The sequence below is a fragment of the Microtus oregoni genome, unplaced genomic scaffold (genome assembly GCF_018167655.1).
Source record: "Microtus oregoni isolate MIOR12 unplaced genomic scaffold, Mior012 000038F_ref0000394, whole genome shotgun sequence".
Taxonomy (NCBI): Eukaryota; Metazoa; Chordata; class Mammalia; order Rodentia; family Cricetidae; genus Microtus; species Microtus oregoni.
In genome coordinates, this window is record NW_024543097.1 from 3,502,501 (window position 1) to 3,517,558 (window position 15,058).

Sequence of the window (15,058 nt, forward strand, 5' to 3'; positions counted from 1 at the left end):
GTAAATGTGGAAAGATAAATGAGGGAGTTCTACCACCCTCCAGGGTGTTAATATTTCTTAAAAAAGAAAATTTCTTCCCTTTCCATCTGTAGTCTTTCCCACAAGGCCTTTTGCACAATGTCTAATTGTTTTATGGGACTATCATAAGAATCTTCTCACTGCAGACTTCAAAACAGCTAATGTGGTTTCCTTTCATTTATTGAAGGGTAAAATGGATTCATTTATTTTTGTGGATATTTGAAATGTAAATGAAATCAAATGAAAAAATAATTTGTGGCCGTCAGAAGCTTAATATTTGCATTTAAAGGCTGACATTATTTCCATTTATACCTTAGGGAGGAGTTATTTTGGGCAGTCTGAGTGCCACTCCGTCATCTGTGATTTTATATAGTGATTTTATTTTGAATTGCATTGTAAGATGATATTGCTAATACACACACTTTTTCTTACTGTCAGAAAGAACAATATATGAATTATTATTGACTAAGTAGTGTGAGAACAGTTGTATTCAAGAGGAAAATGATCAAATTTTCAAGTTAAAAAGTATTTTACTTTCTCTTTCTTTTCCTTGAGTATCAAATAATTCAGCGGCAGCATTATAAATTGACCTTTATAGCCGTTCCTTAGAAGCACTGTATTTAGAGTACTCTGATGGACTTTTTGATGTAACACTTTGAGGCTAAGGCTATTTTATTCCTAAAATTGTCTTTGAAAGATTTCACATTTTAAATAATGCAGTCAGGGATTCTTGTGTAGGGACTTCCTGCATTGGAGAAAACACGTGTCTAGCCAACTGGGAAGCTTGTTTTCCACGCACTGGTACATCTGTCTTCTCTCCATCTGCTTGGGTGACACCATCTCTAATGTCCAACAAGCCTTCCCCCTGTCCTCATCTTGCTGCCATTCCCACGAGGGTGATCAATCCATAAAACCCTTTCAGCTCTCAATTTTTTAAATGAATAGCACAGTCTTTTAATTAGTTTTCAAAGTCATTTCTATCAGCATATTATACATCATAAATTTCCATTGAGTACACAATGTGTCTGTCATTCGGTTATTAATTTGCTCAGACGGAAAAGGAAAGCATACCTGATGCCCCAGAGAGGTCATGCAAACGGAGCTGAAAGTGTTCCATGAATAATATTTCTGTCCTTTTGTGTATTGTTCTGTGGTCATGATGTCAACATCTTTTCCATCCCCAAAAAGACGAAACGCTAAAGGGTGCGATGGCTGAGGACATGAAACCTGCTACCCTTCCTGGGAAAGAGCATGGGGCTGCTAAGACCTCAGACTACCCCCAGGGCCTCAGTGAGGGCCAAGTGGAATCTAGCGCAGAGGCGCAGATAGTTCCAGAAGACAGTGCCCTGGCAGGGGCTCCACATGAGAAAAGTGTAAAAGAGGTCACGGAGGTGGCTTTGGACGTAAAAATTCCTTCCTCTATCAAGGAAGGTGTGTGTCTGTCAGGATTTGCATGCGTGCCGCAAATGTGTTGCCGTGGTTTTCACCAAGCGAATGCCTTTCCAATGCCGGTCCACCGCTGGGTCTTCTCATGGTCATAAGACACCATTTCAGGCTTTGTGAGCGGAGACTGTGGCTTGCGCAGATGCTGTGAGAGCTTGGTTGTCCCCTGCTGCAGCTGATTGTCCTTTGCCATGATACAATACGCTTTGCCGCAGGCTGATAATGCTGTGTGAACTCTTCCTTGGTTTACCCTCTCCCTCCTCATCGCCAGTGTTTGCCAGTCACATTGCTAATACATGTATATTTTTGTTTTTATGTTTTGGGACAGCAATTCATACGCTTATTTTTCAAACCCTAGAGCTGGATTTTAGCACGTACAGGCTTAAGTGATACAATCGCTTTTGTTTGCAGCGCAGAGTGCTGTTTTTATGCTTCAACAAATGTTGCTGATTTGGTTTTCCTTCAACACCTGTCCCCTTGTCATTGTCTCTGGTGGGCAGCGCACCCTGGATCATGCCTGTATCGCTTGAGTTTTCATTCATCTAGATTTCATTACAGGTTTTAACTGCTTCATTGCTCTCATTACAATAGCACCCACAGTCCTATCAGGTCATGATGCCCCATCTTCAGTAGATGGCTGAATTTTTATGAGTCACCACCAAATCCTTTTCAAATCACTGAGCTAAGTGCTGGTGACCACAGGAAATAGTTTAAAAGAGACACTTAGATTGGCATGTAAATAAAGCTGAGACCATGTCACTTGTTTGATGTCAAGTATTTCCAAGGCCAACAAGAGCCAATGTGTTGCTAGCTGGCCATGTCCAGGCAATGACATCAGGACCCTGGGGAGGAAGACATTGTAGTAGTTGACTTTTTTGAAAAATGTCTTGCTCTTCCCATTGTTATAGTTCAGAAACCATGATTGCAAGTTAAAAATTTAGATTAAATACAAACTGCCTCATCAATTCTTAGGTCATGTATGTAAAATTTGACATCAAATGTTTACTTTAACCTCAGCTATTTTCTAAAACCTTTGGCCAATAACTTTCAGTATCCCCATATGGGTCCTCACAGTTTTTCATCAAGTTACCTGAAACTGCTAATACTTGAATCATTATTTGCTTCTTGGCATGTGTCCCAGGACCTGCCAGTTCATTTTCAAGTGAGAAAATTTGAAATACTGAGGAAATATCCTCCATGTACATGTTCTTGTACCCTGTTATCTAGTTCCTTGATGTGGATTCATTTCCACCTCAATCAACAGATTGAAGACTTTCCTTTTTCCTTCTAACATGCACCATATAGTGTATAGAAGAGACCAAATAAACAAAAAGGATATGTAGTCTGAGGCCAACTCTTCTGATAATGTGTGTACAATTGATTTAGAAGAGGACTTTACTCAGTACTAGTACACACACATTCCAGTCCTGACATTCCATGTTCATCCTTCAGTGGGCAGCATGCTTGCATGGTCCATAGCTTCCCCTTGACCCGCTCATTCACCTCCTATTTGTAAGTATGATTTTAAGCTTACTGCCCGAAAGCTGTTGCCTATTGTTTGCTTAAAAACCAACCCAATTACTTCAGATTTACTTACAGCCTCGAAGATGGAATTCCCTGAGCCGCAGAAATTGGCTTCCTCTTTCGCTGAGCCTTTAGACAAGGGGGAAAAGGAATCGGAGATGCAGAGTAAGCCTGGTGAAGATTTTGAGCATGCTGCCTTAGTTCCTCAGCCAGAGATAACTAAAACTCCCCAGGATAAAAAGGATGTTCAAGACATGGAAGGTGAAAAGTCACCTCCCGTCCCATTTGCGCACACTTTTGGTACCAACCTGGAAGACATAAAACAGAACGTAGAACCAAGCATAGCAGTACCTAGCATTGGCCTGTCTGCAGAGCCTCTAGCTCCAAAAGAGCAGAAAGACTGGTTCATTGAAATGCCAATAGAATCAAAGAAAGATGAATGGGGTTTAGCTGCCCCAATATCTCCTGGCCCTCTGACACCCATGAGGGAAAAAGACATGCTGGAGGATATTCCAAGATGGGAAGGGAAGCAGTTTGATTCTCCCATGCCAAGTCCCTTTCATGGTGGAAGTTTCACTCTTCCTCTAGATATTATAAAGAGTGAAAGAATCACAGAAGTACCACAACCTTTGGCTCCTGTCTTCTTCCAACCAGATGACAAAACATCCCTGCCGGACACCAGTGGCCTAGCTACTGCCAAAGATAGTTCTAGAGATGAGGAGCCACAGAAAGATAAAGCAGACAAGGCAAATGTTCCAGTCTCAGAAGCTGCCACCCTACCGAAAGATGCTCACGGTCCATTTGGGGAAGGCGATATCAGGGAAAGTGTTTCAGGGGAAGAAAAGGGTACCACAAATCAAGAGATAAAAGAAACTTCAATCCCCAGTGGTCAGGAACCTACACTCACTGCAGATGAACCACACACAAAGCTTGACGAGAAATTTGTGGTTTCCATTGAAGAAGCTGTGGCAAAAGAACATGAACCCCCCAAATTGAGAGACGATGAAACAGGTTTAATTCAGACCTCCACTGAGCTTTCTTCCTCCAAAGAACAGAAAGACCGAGAACATGTAACCGATGAGTTAAAACAGGACTCCGTCCCTATAAGTCTGGAACAAGCTCTTTCAGTTCCAGCCATGACCTCTGAGACCTTGGGAAAAGTGACATCTGAGCCAGAGGCAGTGAGTGAAATGAGAGAAACCCAGGGACTTTTTGAGGAGAACATGGATGTCAAAGATAAGTTTGAAGGAGTTGGCTCTGCCACAATAGCTGAGGTGGGTGTGCCATTTTATGAAGATAAATCGGGAATGTCCAAATACTTTGAAACATCTGCACTGAAGGAAGAAGTGGCAAAAAGCAAGCAGTTGGGCAGCGATTACTATGAACTGAGTGATGCAAGAGGAAGTGCCCAGGAATCTTATGACACTGTACCTCCCAAGGACCAGCGTGATGAAAAGGAACTTCAGGCAAAAGAATCCCAGCCCAGTGCTCCACCAGAAGAAGCAGGATACAGCACTCTTGCCCAGAGTTATCCATCTGAGCTACCTGAAGAACCAAGTTCTCCTCAAGAAAGGATGTTCACTATTGACCCAAAAGTTTATGGAGAGAAAAGGGACCTTCACAGTAAGAACAAGGATGATTTGACCCTTAGCCGAAGTTTAGGGCTTGGTGGACGGTCTGCAATAGAACAAAGAAGCATGTCCATCAACTTGCCTATGTCTTGCCTCGATTCCATCGCCCTTGGGTTTAACTTTGGCCGGGGCCATGATCTTTCCCCTCTGGCTTCTGATATTTTAACTAACACGAGCGGAAGCATGGATGAAGGAGATGATTACCTTCCCCCTACCACACCTGCAGTGGAGAAGGTCCCTTGCTTCCCAGTAGAGAGCAAAGAGGAAGGCGAGAAGGCAGAGGAAGTAAAAGCGACTGGAGAACAAATTATTCAGATTGAGACATCCTCTGAGTCGTCCTTCCCAGCCAAAGAATATTACAAAAATGGTACCGTCATGGCCCCTGACCTCCCTGAGATGCTCGATCTGGCAGGAACCAGGTCCAGGTTAGCTTCTGTGAGTGCAGATGCTGAGGTTGCCAGGAGAAAATCAGTCCCATCAGAGGCTGTGATTGCAGAGAGTAGTACTGCTTTGCCACCTGTCGCTGATGAAAACCAAGTCACTGGAAAACCTGACAGTCAACTTGAAGACATGGGATACTGTGTGTTCAATAAATACACAGTCCCTCTACCATCACCAGTTCAAGACAGTGAGAATTTGTCGGGAGAGAGTGGCTCATTTTATGAAGGAACTGATGACAAAGTCCGTAGAGATTTGGCGACAGACCTTTCACTGATTGAAGTAAAACTTGCAGCTGCAGGAAGAGTCAAAGATGAGTTCACTGCTGAGAAAGAGGCATCTCCACCCACTTCTGCTGACAAATCAGGACTGAGTCGGGAGGTTGACCATGACAGGAAAACTAATGACAAACTGGATACTGTTCTTGAAAAGAGTGAAGAGCATGTTGAATCAAAGGAAGTTACCAAAGAGGCTGAAGAGGCTGGTGAGAAAGTGGAGATCTTTGGGTTAGGTGTAACCTATGATGAAGCCTCTGCCAAAGAACTGACAACAGCTGAAGACACGTCACCAGAGAAAGCAGCCAAAGGTCTCAGTTCAGTGCCGGAGGTGGCTGAGGTGGAACCAACCGCAAAAGCCGATCAGGGGCTAGATTTTGCTGCAACGAAAGCTGAGCCAAGTCCGTTAGATATAAAAGTCAGTGACTTTGGACAGATGGCTTCAGGGATGTATGTAGATGCCCCAGGGCTCAAGTTCGAGGTTTCTCAGGAACTGACCCTCTCATCCAAAGGACCTCAAGAAGACGATTCATTCCTGGGTATTGAGTCTGGCCACATGAAAGAAGGTCTCAAAGTCAGTGAAACAGAAGTCAAAGAGAAGGTAGCAAAGCCTGACCTGGTGCATCAGGAGGCTGTAGACAAAGAAGAGTCCTATGAGTCTAGCGGTGAGCATGAGAGCCTCACGATGGAGTCCCTGAAGCCGGATGAGGGCAAGAAGGAAACCTCTCCAGAGTCATCTCTGATTCAAGACGAGGTTGCCCGCAAACTGTCTGTGGAAATCCCTTGCCCACCTCCTGTTTCGGAGGCTGACTTATCCACAGATGAGAAAGCTGAGGTTCAAATGGAATTTATTCAGCTGCCAAAGGAAGAAAGCACCGAGACTCCAGATATACCCGCCATACCTTCTGATGTCACCCAGCCACAGCCTGAAGCAGGTGTGCCTGAACCAGCAGAGGTCCCAAGTGAGGAAGAGATAGAAGCTGGGGGAGAATATGACAAACTGCTCTTCCGCTCAGACACCCTTCAGATTGCTGACCTGGTTGTCCCAGGAAGTAGAGAGGAATTTGTGGAGACCTGCCCAGGTGAACACAAAGGTGGGATTGAGTCTGTAGTGACCATTGAGGATGACTTCATCACTGTAGTGCAGACCACAACCGATGAAGGCGAGTCAGGGTCCCATAGTGTGCGCTTTGCAGCTCTAGCTCAGCCTGAGGAGGAAAGGAGACCGTGCCCCCACAATGAAGAGCTTGAAGTAGAGATGGCAGCAGAAGCCCAGGCAGAACCCAAGGATGGCTCTCCAGATGCCCCAGCTACCCCTGAGAGAGAAGAGGTTGCATACTCAGAATATAAAACAGAAACCTACGATGATTACAAAGATGAGACCACCATTGATGACTCCATCATGGATGCTGACAGCCTGTGGGTGGACACTCAAGGTGTGCTTCTTTTTCAATCTTCTCCCAAATAAAGCCCATAGCCTAGTGGGGAATTTGGTTAAGATTTAAAAAAAGAAGGGTCTCTATTTACATGACAATATGTTAAGTATATGATGGCTTTTATGCATCTGTCACTAATGCTATCACTGTTGTTGCCATGGTTTGCTTTGCTCCACAGATGATGATAGAAGCATCATACAGGAACAGTTAGAAACTATCCCTAAAGAGGAGAAAGCTGAGAAGGAAGCTCGGAGACCATCTCTTGAAAAACATAGAAAAGAAAAACCCTTTAAAACCGGGAGAGGCAGAATTTCCACTCCTGAAAGAAAAGTAGCTAAAAAGGAACCTAGCACGGTCTCCAGGGATGAAGTGAGAAGGAAAAAAGGTTCATTTAACAATCACTTCTTTTAAAATGTGTTTTTTTTATTAATTTCCTATTACTCTACTGAAAAAGCCTAACTTATGAAAAAAATTGTTCATTTTTGTTCCAAGTGTTTATTTTCTTTCCTGATGGTATGCTGTTTTGTGTTTTCTTGTTCATAGCAGTTTATAAGAAGGCTGAACTTGCTAAAAAAACAGAAGTTCAGGCCCACTCTCCTTCCAGGAAACTCATTTTAAAACCTGCTATCAAATACACTAGACCAACTCATCTCTCCTGTGTTAAGCGGAAAACCACAGGTGACTGTTCAATTCTGCAATGTGGCTGGCAAACAGAGACGTATTTTATTTTAACCTCATTACTGTAGAAGCTTCTTCATTTTGTTTTACTTCCAAATCTCAGCAATCATGAACAGTTTCGCTATTTAAGTGTCTTGTATCATTATTCTTTTTTTTTTTCCTTCCCTGCAGAAGAGGTCATGACCATCTGTCTCTTTGTCATTGCTCAGACATAGCAGTGCGTGATTGTATCTTGGCATTGTGCTCTAGTGTCACGTTCTGGGGATCCCTATTTTCATTCTGTGTGTTTGCTTAGACGATGGCGATGAATTTAACCGTGGTATGCATTCTCATTATTTTGCTTATTTATCTCCTCCATGCTTAAATCCATGTATATTTGTCCTATTTTCTCAATTGTTACTGCCAAATCTGTTACTGGTGTTGACTTTACTGAGACAATATATACTGACTTAGACATTGGAAATGAAAAACCTCTTGAAGTAATACTGATTTTCAAGATTTTTTGCTTTAGCTGGAAAAAAAAGATGAAGAAAGAAAGGAAATGATGTCTATCCTATCTGATTTTATTCTTCAAGTCCAAAATGAACTCCCTTCAACCTCCTATACTCTATCTTTGGGATTTTCTTAAAGTTATTAATCCAGACTGCCAAATGGTCCACTATAATTCAATGTGCAGAAGAATACTAAGTTAAAACTCCAGTCCCTTAAGAGTTAATTAAATTAGAAATATAGAAATATAGGTTTCTATAGCCTCAGCCCTGGGAGACAGAGTCAGGTGGCTCTCCAGGTAGACCTCCAGTGTGACTCCAGCCAGGGCTACATTAAGACACCAAGTATAAGAGAGAAGGGAGACACATGTCTGTTTTGTCACGTGCTCATTTCTGTCACCCCCAAATATACACATCTATAAGCTTAAAAAATCAAGTAGAACAAAGGATGGAGCATGGTAAACATCATCTTAAAAGGGCTTTAGAGACAGCTTTATTGTTACAAACTCTCCCTGCTCTTTCAGAGACCTGAGTTTGGGTCCCAGAACCCACACAGCAGTTCACAACCTTCTATAACTCCAGTTCCAGAGGATCCAACCCCATCTTCTGGCCTCTGTGGGTACCACACATATGTTGTAGTGACATGCAGGCAAAACACACATGCACATAAAATCTGTTATTAAAAGAAATCATAGTAAAAGTCTACACAGCTCTCTACAATGCAGTTTTATTTTAAAATTTCACTGTAGAGTAGCAGCGTATTTACTTTATATGCCTAATTATGCTCTGAGAGTCTTAATTTTAAATTTTCTTAGTATCTATGTGGATATGCTTATAGTCTACAAAATATCAGGAGGAAATATTCTTTCCATTATACATTATAAATGGCTTAATATAATGGGTCATTTTAAAGATTCGGAAAGACATCATTAATATAATGGGTCACCTTAAAGATTAGGAATGACATCACTAGCCTAACTAGAGAAAAGGTCAGAGTCATTGATCTTCTAGAACCACCACCAAATGTTGCTAGTATTTTTGTTTGTTTAGATTTATATTTAAGGCTTAGGTTTTGGGGCTTGGAGTTTTTGAGATAAGGTATTTGGACGTAGCCCAGATCAGCCTTGAATTCATGATCCTCCTGATTTAGTCTTCCCAATGCTTAGATTGCAAGCGTGCAACACCATGCCTTGACCGAAGTTCCGAGTAGTGTGTGTTTGCGTCCTACATATAGGAACCATATAGTGTGATTTATGTAAGAACAATACCCAAGCCAGGATTGGAATTTGGAAGGCTCTTCCATATTCAAATCTTGAGAAAGTCTCAGTGTACCAAGCACTCCAAAGTTAGAAGTTAGGAGTTAACATACCACTTCCACATCTTCTATCTTAATTAGCTGATTCTGTTAAATTTTTAGAAATTGTATTTGACTCAGAGAAATATTTACAGAAATAGACTATCTTTAAGAAATCCTGTATTCTACCTGTAAAGCTAAAAATGCTGTCCGAGTTGTGGAAATGAAGAGGAAAAATAAAATAATTTGTAAATAGTTGCTGTGACTGCTGCATGTCAGGGGCATTCACTTTACCTCCCTCCTTACTTATTCTTTAACGGAAGTTTGAATTTGGAGACTAACTAGTAGATCTCCCCTTATTTTAGTCCAAGATGAATACCAAGAGACCGCAGCAGGAAGCCTATACAAATTTAGATATTGCTGAATTAAAGCAAGCTACATATATGTGTGTGTGTGTATATATATATGTAGGAATTTTGGATATGTCATAAAAGTAGTGAATGACATCATTTTCACTGCTTCTTGAAGAAAAAAAAATCAGTGCTAGGATCTGAAACATTCTTCTAGCCAGTCCTCCATAGAATAAAGCACACTGTAGGTGGCCATTGTCTTGATATAAAAACTCACAAAGCATAGGACCCCTTTGTAGAACACATATGAGGCTTATGAAGACAGTTTTTCCTGAAAATTTCTTTACCAAGGAAAACTGAGGAAATAGTTAACATACAAGCTAGAGTATTTTGTCTCTGGGGATACTGATCAAATACTGTTATTTTTCAAAACACAAATGATGATTTTATGTTGTGAGATATTAAAGTCAAATCAGGTAAGTTGTCCACAGAAAATGTGTTAGAGATAATAGAATTTAAAACTGAGACCAGAAGCAAAGAGCAGCATCGAGAAACAGCAGTAACAGATGTGGTAACTGTCATACAGGAAGTGCATGCCTAGAACACATTCTGTATTTATTGGACTTGCAGTTTCTCATCCTCTGTCCCTGCAAAGTTGTTTTACTTCCCTTCTTGTGCTGTACTTTCACATCAGGCAAGTATGTCAATCATACTCCAAAGTGACGAGGGGCACAGGCAAAGGGGTTTGCTGATCATAACAGCCCGGGAGGTAAAATACAGAAGGACCTGTACAAAAGCCAGTGGCTTGCTTCTAGAACAGAAGGGTTGGGCGTTTCTGTATCATACCAACTCTAAAACAATTTTCCAGCTTCCTTTCCTTTACACCAGGCAACATCTGCCTTGGTGTTCTGTTCCTTCTGATCTACAGATTCTATGTGTACAGAGTAAATACTCAAAAGTACCTTGGTGTCCCACAGAAAGTGAGTGTGTACGCTGCTCTCCCTTGTGCTTCAGTAGACTCCGATCTCTGTTAATTCACACACACTTAATTGAAGCCACATAATGTATTACTGTTACCCAAGTGTCTTGGGTTACTGGATTTGAGCCTCAAAAGCAAGAAATGTACTTTGCCTTAGTCTCGTGACATAACAGAACACCCAGGAATTGGGAAACACACTTATGTGAGTTTTGGTCACTAATTTGTTTATTTCTTTTCAACAGCAGCAAGTGGTGAATCCGCCCAGGCTCCCAGTGCACTGAAACAGACGAAGGACAAAGTCACTGTGAGTGAACCAAGCTTGCTTTGTCCTTTACTCTACTTTCAGTGCCCATTCAGTGTCTCACTAAATTTAGGTGTCATGTAGACATTTGTATTTATTTGGAAATGTCCGTTTTAAACTGCTTGATTACCCAGCATGATCTCTAAAGCATCCAGACCAAAATTGGCTTCATCTAGAATGGAAAATAACCATTTTAATGGCAATATGACATTCCATTTTATTCATTCATCACAACATAATCAGTTTCCTGTTATCTGACTTTCAAGTTACTTCCTGTTGACAGTTTTGTATTATTGCTTTTGAGGTCTTTGGTGCAGTGAATTTTCTCTTACCAAAATTATTGGTTAAGGACAATATTGTATTTTAAAGTTAGTGTCCATATTGTCAAAGTCATACTATTTTTTAATTTGATAAATTGTAATAGTAAATAGAGTATTGTTTAAATGTGCTTTTATTAATGATTAACTATTTTATATGTGTATCACTCCCTTTTCCTTTCTTAATTTCTTTGTATCATCAACTGTGTTTTAAAAAGACAGAAACCAACATGAAGTATTTTGCTCTTTTTAGGATTGGAAGAGAAATAATTAAATATATGCTAATGAAATCCTAAATTTACAATGAACAATCTGAATAATTTCAATATGTAGGTAATTAGATGATTTTAGGGTCCCTACAATCATATATATTTAAATCACAGTTCTTAGCTTATCAAACATGGTAATACTTTACACTTCTACATTGTTATTAATAAAAACAGTATTTAATTCCCAATACTGGCCAAATATTTGATAGCCATCTCAAACTGAGGGTCTTTATTTGATAAGGGAAGAAATCCAATGTTTATATGAGTACTTTTAAATTAGACACATGACTTAATAAATTGTAAGTAATATAACTCATTTATTGCCTTCATAAATATGGAGATGCATTTTGAGAGCAATGTGGTAGTGGTATTTGAATCTACTATTTATCTATGATTTGAAAAACCTAGTATGTTACCATGTATGAATCCCGAACATTTTTAGCTATTATGATCTTTTATTTCTGTATCTAATTTTCTAGGTTTCCTGTAAAAAATCCAGTTGGGAAAACTAAGCATAGTAACTTTATAAGACAGTATAGTACCTAGATACAACAGTCATTTAGTATTCGTTATATAGGAATAACTATTGGTATTATATTATTTTTAAAATATAGAAAATTTCAGTCACAGATACAGAAATTAAATCTGAGAATTTCCCTTTTAGAAAAGTTTTAAGTGGTCATTCTGGGAAGACTTCACGAAATTTTCAAGTTATTTCAGGTCCAAGCAACTCATGAGATTGGCATTTCATACTTAACTTTGAACAAATGCTATGTCCATTCCTGCCATAAAGCTAACATTGCTCTTCCAATTTACATGTGTCTAAAGAAAGGTTTATTCTGTTTCTGCTTTTGATTTATCATTTGTTTCGCTTTCTAATATCTAATATACTTCTTTACAGTGTCCTAAATATCCAAATTTCCTCTTATTTGATTTACTGTGAATAATTCACTCCAACTCAGAGTTTCAGTTACTATTTATTAATAAGCTCACCAACCCCTTCCATTATTTTGTTTAAGTTTTGCGTGGTTGGGCTTAATACTAGTGCTTATCTCGTGCTTAATTAGAAGCAATATCATCTCTTCGTTCTTCTTTTCTGCTTACATTTTGAACTCCATTCTTTTCTGCTAAAATCAATCAAGAAATAGTGACTCGTGCTAACCCAATTACACTTCCCACTCAAGGTGCTGGTGCCACAGGGAGGAGAGAGATGTGCATCTGTGTAAGCTTATGTCTCCACAGAAGTGTCTGCAGAGTTAAGGCTTGGGATGAAAATCTCAGTTTCATCCTCTATTTTTATAACAGCCAAATCAAAGTAATTATTTGAAGTAATCTCTTTGGCTTTGTCATTCCTGTCTATATTTCTTACAGTGTCTCCCAGGAGACATGTGGCAAGCAGCACAGCCTATGTTAGAGCCTCCAATTCAGTCCACTTTTCCTTGCATGCAGTCTCCCTAGGATTTATCCTTACCTGTAAATTAAATGCTGTGGATTTTTTATTAGGAGTCTGTTCATTGCTGGTTGCCTTTTTAGGATTTATACACATCATTTTGCTGTGTTGTTGTTTATCCATAAAATTCATTTCAGTTAACAAAATAACTTGACCAGTTTGTGTTTTCTCCTAAGGTGATCTCATATAATATTTCTTATCATTTTTTCTGGTTAAGTAATGCAGATAATCAAAAAAAATAAATTTTCTTAATCTTTAAGGTAAATATTTTCCATGAATAGGCCTCAAATGTGTATTGTTTGAAGATTCTTAAAACATGATAGAGTTATAGATATATTACCAACATAAAGGCTACACTTATTAAAGGAACAATTCCTGCAGGTACCCATTACACTTTCTAACTACAGCATAACTGGTGAACCTGAAGATTGTATGGGGACCTCAAATACAAAATCCATAAACAATATTTTATGCATATTCTTGTTAAATAAGAACTGTGCATACAACCTTAAGCAATCCAGAATCTACTGCTTGCCTTTGTCTTTAAATACAGCTCATCCTTGAAATGTAGACTTCATGATTTTAGGACTCACATTGCAATCTGTTAGAGTAGTGGGATTTTACTCACGAAAGTATTAGCAGTTTGTAATGTCCTAGGATTGGCCATTGTGCTGACTGTCAGTCTCATCCCAGATAAGGAACCCCTCAGAGAGCATATTTCTCCTGTCTTCATGGAGCCACAGATAAAGAAATAATAGCTATGAAAGAAAGCAGTAAAATTCAGAAATCTTTGACTGTCTTAACAGTAGATCCTATTAATAACAAATATAACTGAAAAACTTTGATGGGCCACCTCCATGTTAGAAAAGAAACACAAGTTCCCATTTTCTCAAACCTATTCATTATTATTTCTTATTTGTTTTATGAAATATCAACTAAAAACCAACAAAATAAAATGCCTTCCATTGTGACATATTCCACATACAGCATATGCAATCGATAATATATAATCTAATAACAGCAAGTTGTATTCAATATGACACTTGAACTCTCTATCAGGCATTAAAGGATCTACTACTATCTCTGTCACAGGCAAACTTTGGGAACTGAAAAAAATACATTAAATGATTAAACCCATTTCCTTAACTTTAAAGTGTGTATAGTACTTTGCAGTGAGAATGATATTATAACTTGATATGGTATATTTAAGAGTTCCTGTCACACTTCTAGGGAATAAGTAGTTGTGTTCCCGGGTGTAATATTATACTGCAAAACCCTCTTCCAGTCCATTCTGACTAAAGAAACTATTATGCTAATGAAGCTTTTGGCCCAATTAGCAAATTATAAAGATAACTTTTCTAAGTTCATTCCATCTACATTCTTGCTCAAAAACAGAAATTCATAATTCATTTGCAATCGTGTCACTCCAGGATAATAAATTCTGAGAGTACAACAAGAAAATATGAACTCTACTGACATAGAAGGTTTTATTAGTATATGAAGATTGGTGTTTCATAATAAAATAATTTATCTTCCAGGAAAAAAATGGTCAGGGTAGTGTAATTAATTTACATAACTAAGATGAACCTCATGTCTTTGTTTTCTCTAATTAGGATGGTGTCACCAAGAGCCCAGAAAAGCGTTCTTCCCTCCCAAGACCTTCCTCCATACTCCCTCCTCGGAGGGGTGTATCAGGAGACAGGGAGGAGAACTCCTTCTCTCTGAACAGCTCCATCTCTTCAGCACGGCGGACCACCCGTAGGTTATCTACTTGGCTTCCGTTAATCATTGTCTAATCCATTAAGTGAAAGAGAAGTATATTTAATTTTGTAGTATTTATAAAAATGTACCTGTATTAAAGATATGATCTTCATAGATAAGAATTAGAAAATCTAGATTGTAGATTGTTCCAAAATAATTATTTTAGTCAAAACAAGTGATGGAAGAAATTGGAAAAGATCATCTCAATCTCTACTGAGTTTGAGACAATAACTTTTAAAAGGGTCTTTTCTCTCTTATTTCAAAGTTGAAACAAAAATTTCTGAAAAAAAAATAGAGAAAATCACCCAATGGGTTGCTTTATAGCTCTCTACAAGCTAAACTCTTGCTAGAATTCTACATCTTAAATCCTAGATGGAAAAGCCAGCAAAATCTACCTAAAATCCAA

The 15,058-nt window shown here is 39.1% G+C and overlaps 1 protein-coding gene across 23 annotated transcripts in view; it reads left to right on the plus strand.

The window, feature by feature from the left end:
- Map2 (microtubule associated protein 2) overlaps nt 1-15,058 on the plus strand; it is a 275,825-nt gene that overhangs the window by 240,504 nt on the left and 20,263 nt on the right. For 9 of the 23 annotated variants that reach the window (XM_041631827.1, XM_041631828.1, XM_041631829.1 and 6 more), the window contains 5 exons: nt 3,049-6,765; nt 6,944-7,150; nt 7,309-7,443; nt 10,797-10,858; nt 14,505-14,649. In XM_041631827.1, the coding sequence (XP_041487761.1) occupies nt 3,049-6,765; nt 6,944-7,150; nt 7,309-7,443; nt 10,797-10,858; nt 14,505-14,649 (4,266 nt within the window). Of the gene's footprint in view, nt 1-1,206; nt 1,450-3,048; nt 6,766-6,943; nt 7,151-7,308; nt 7,444-10,796; nt 10,859-14,504; nt 14,650-15,058 lie in introns of all 23 variants that reach the window. The other 14 variants (XM_041631833.1, XM_041631839.1, XM_041631834.1 and 11 more) reach the window with 7 other exon arrangements.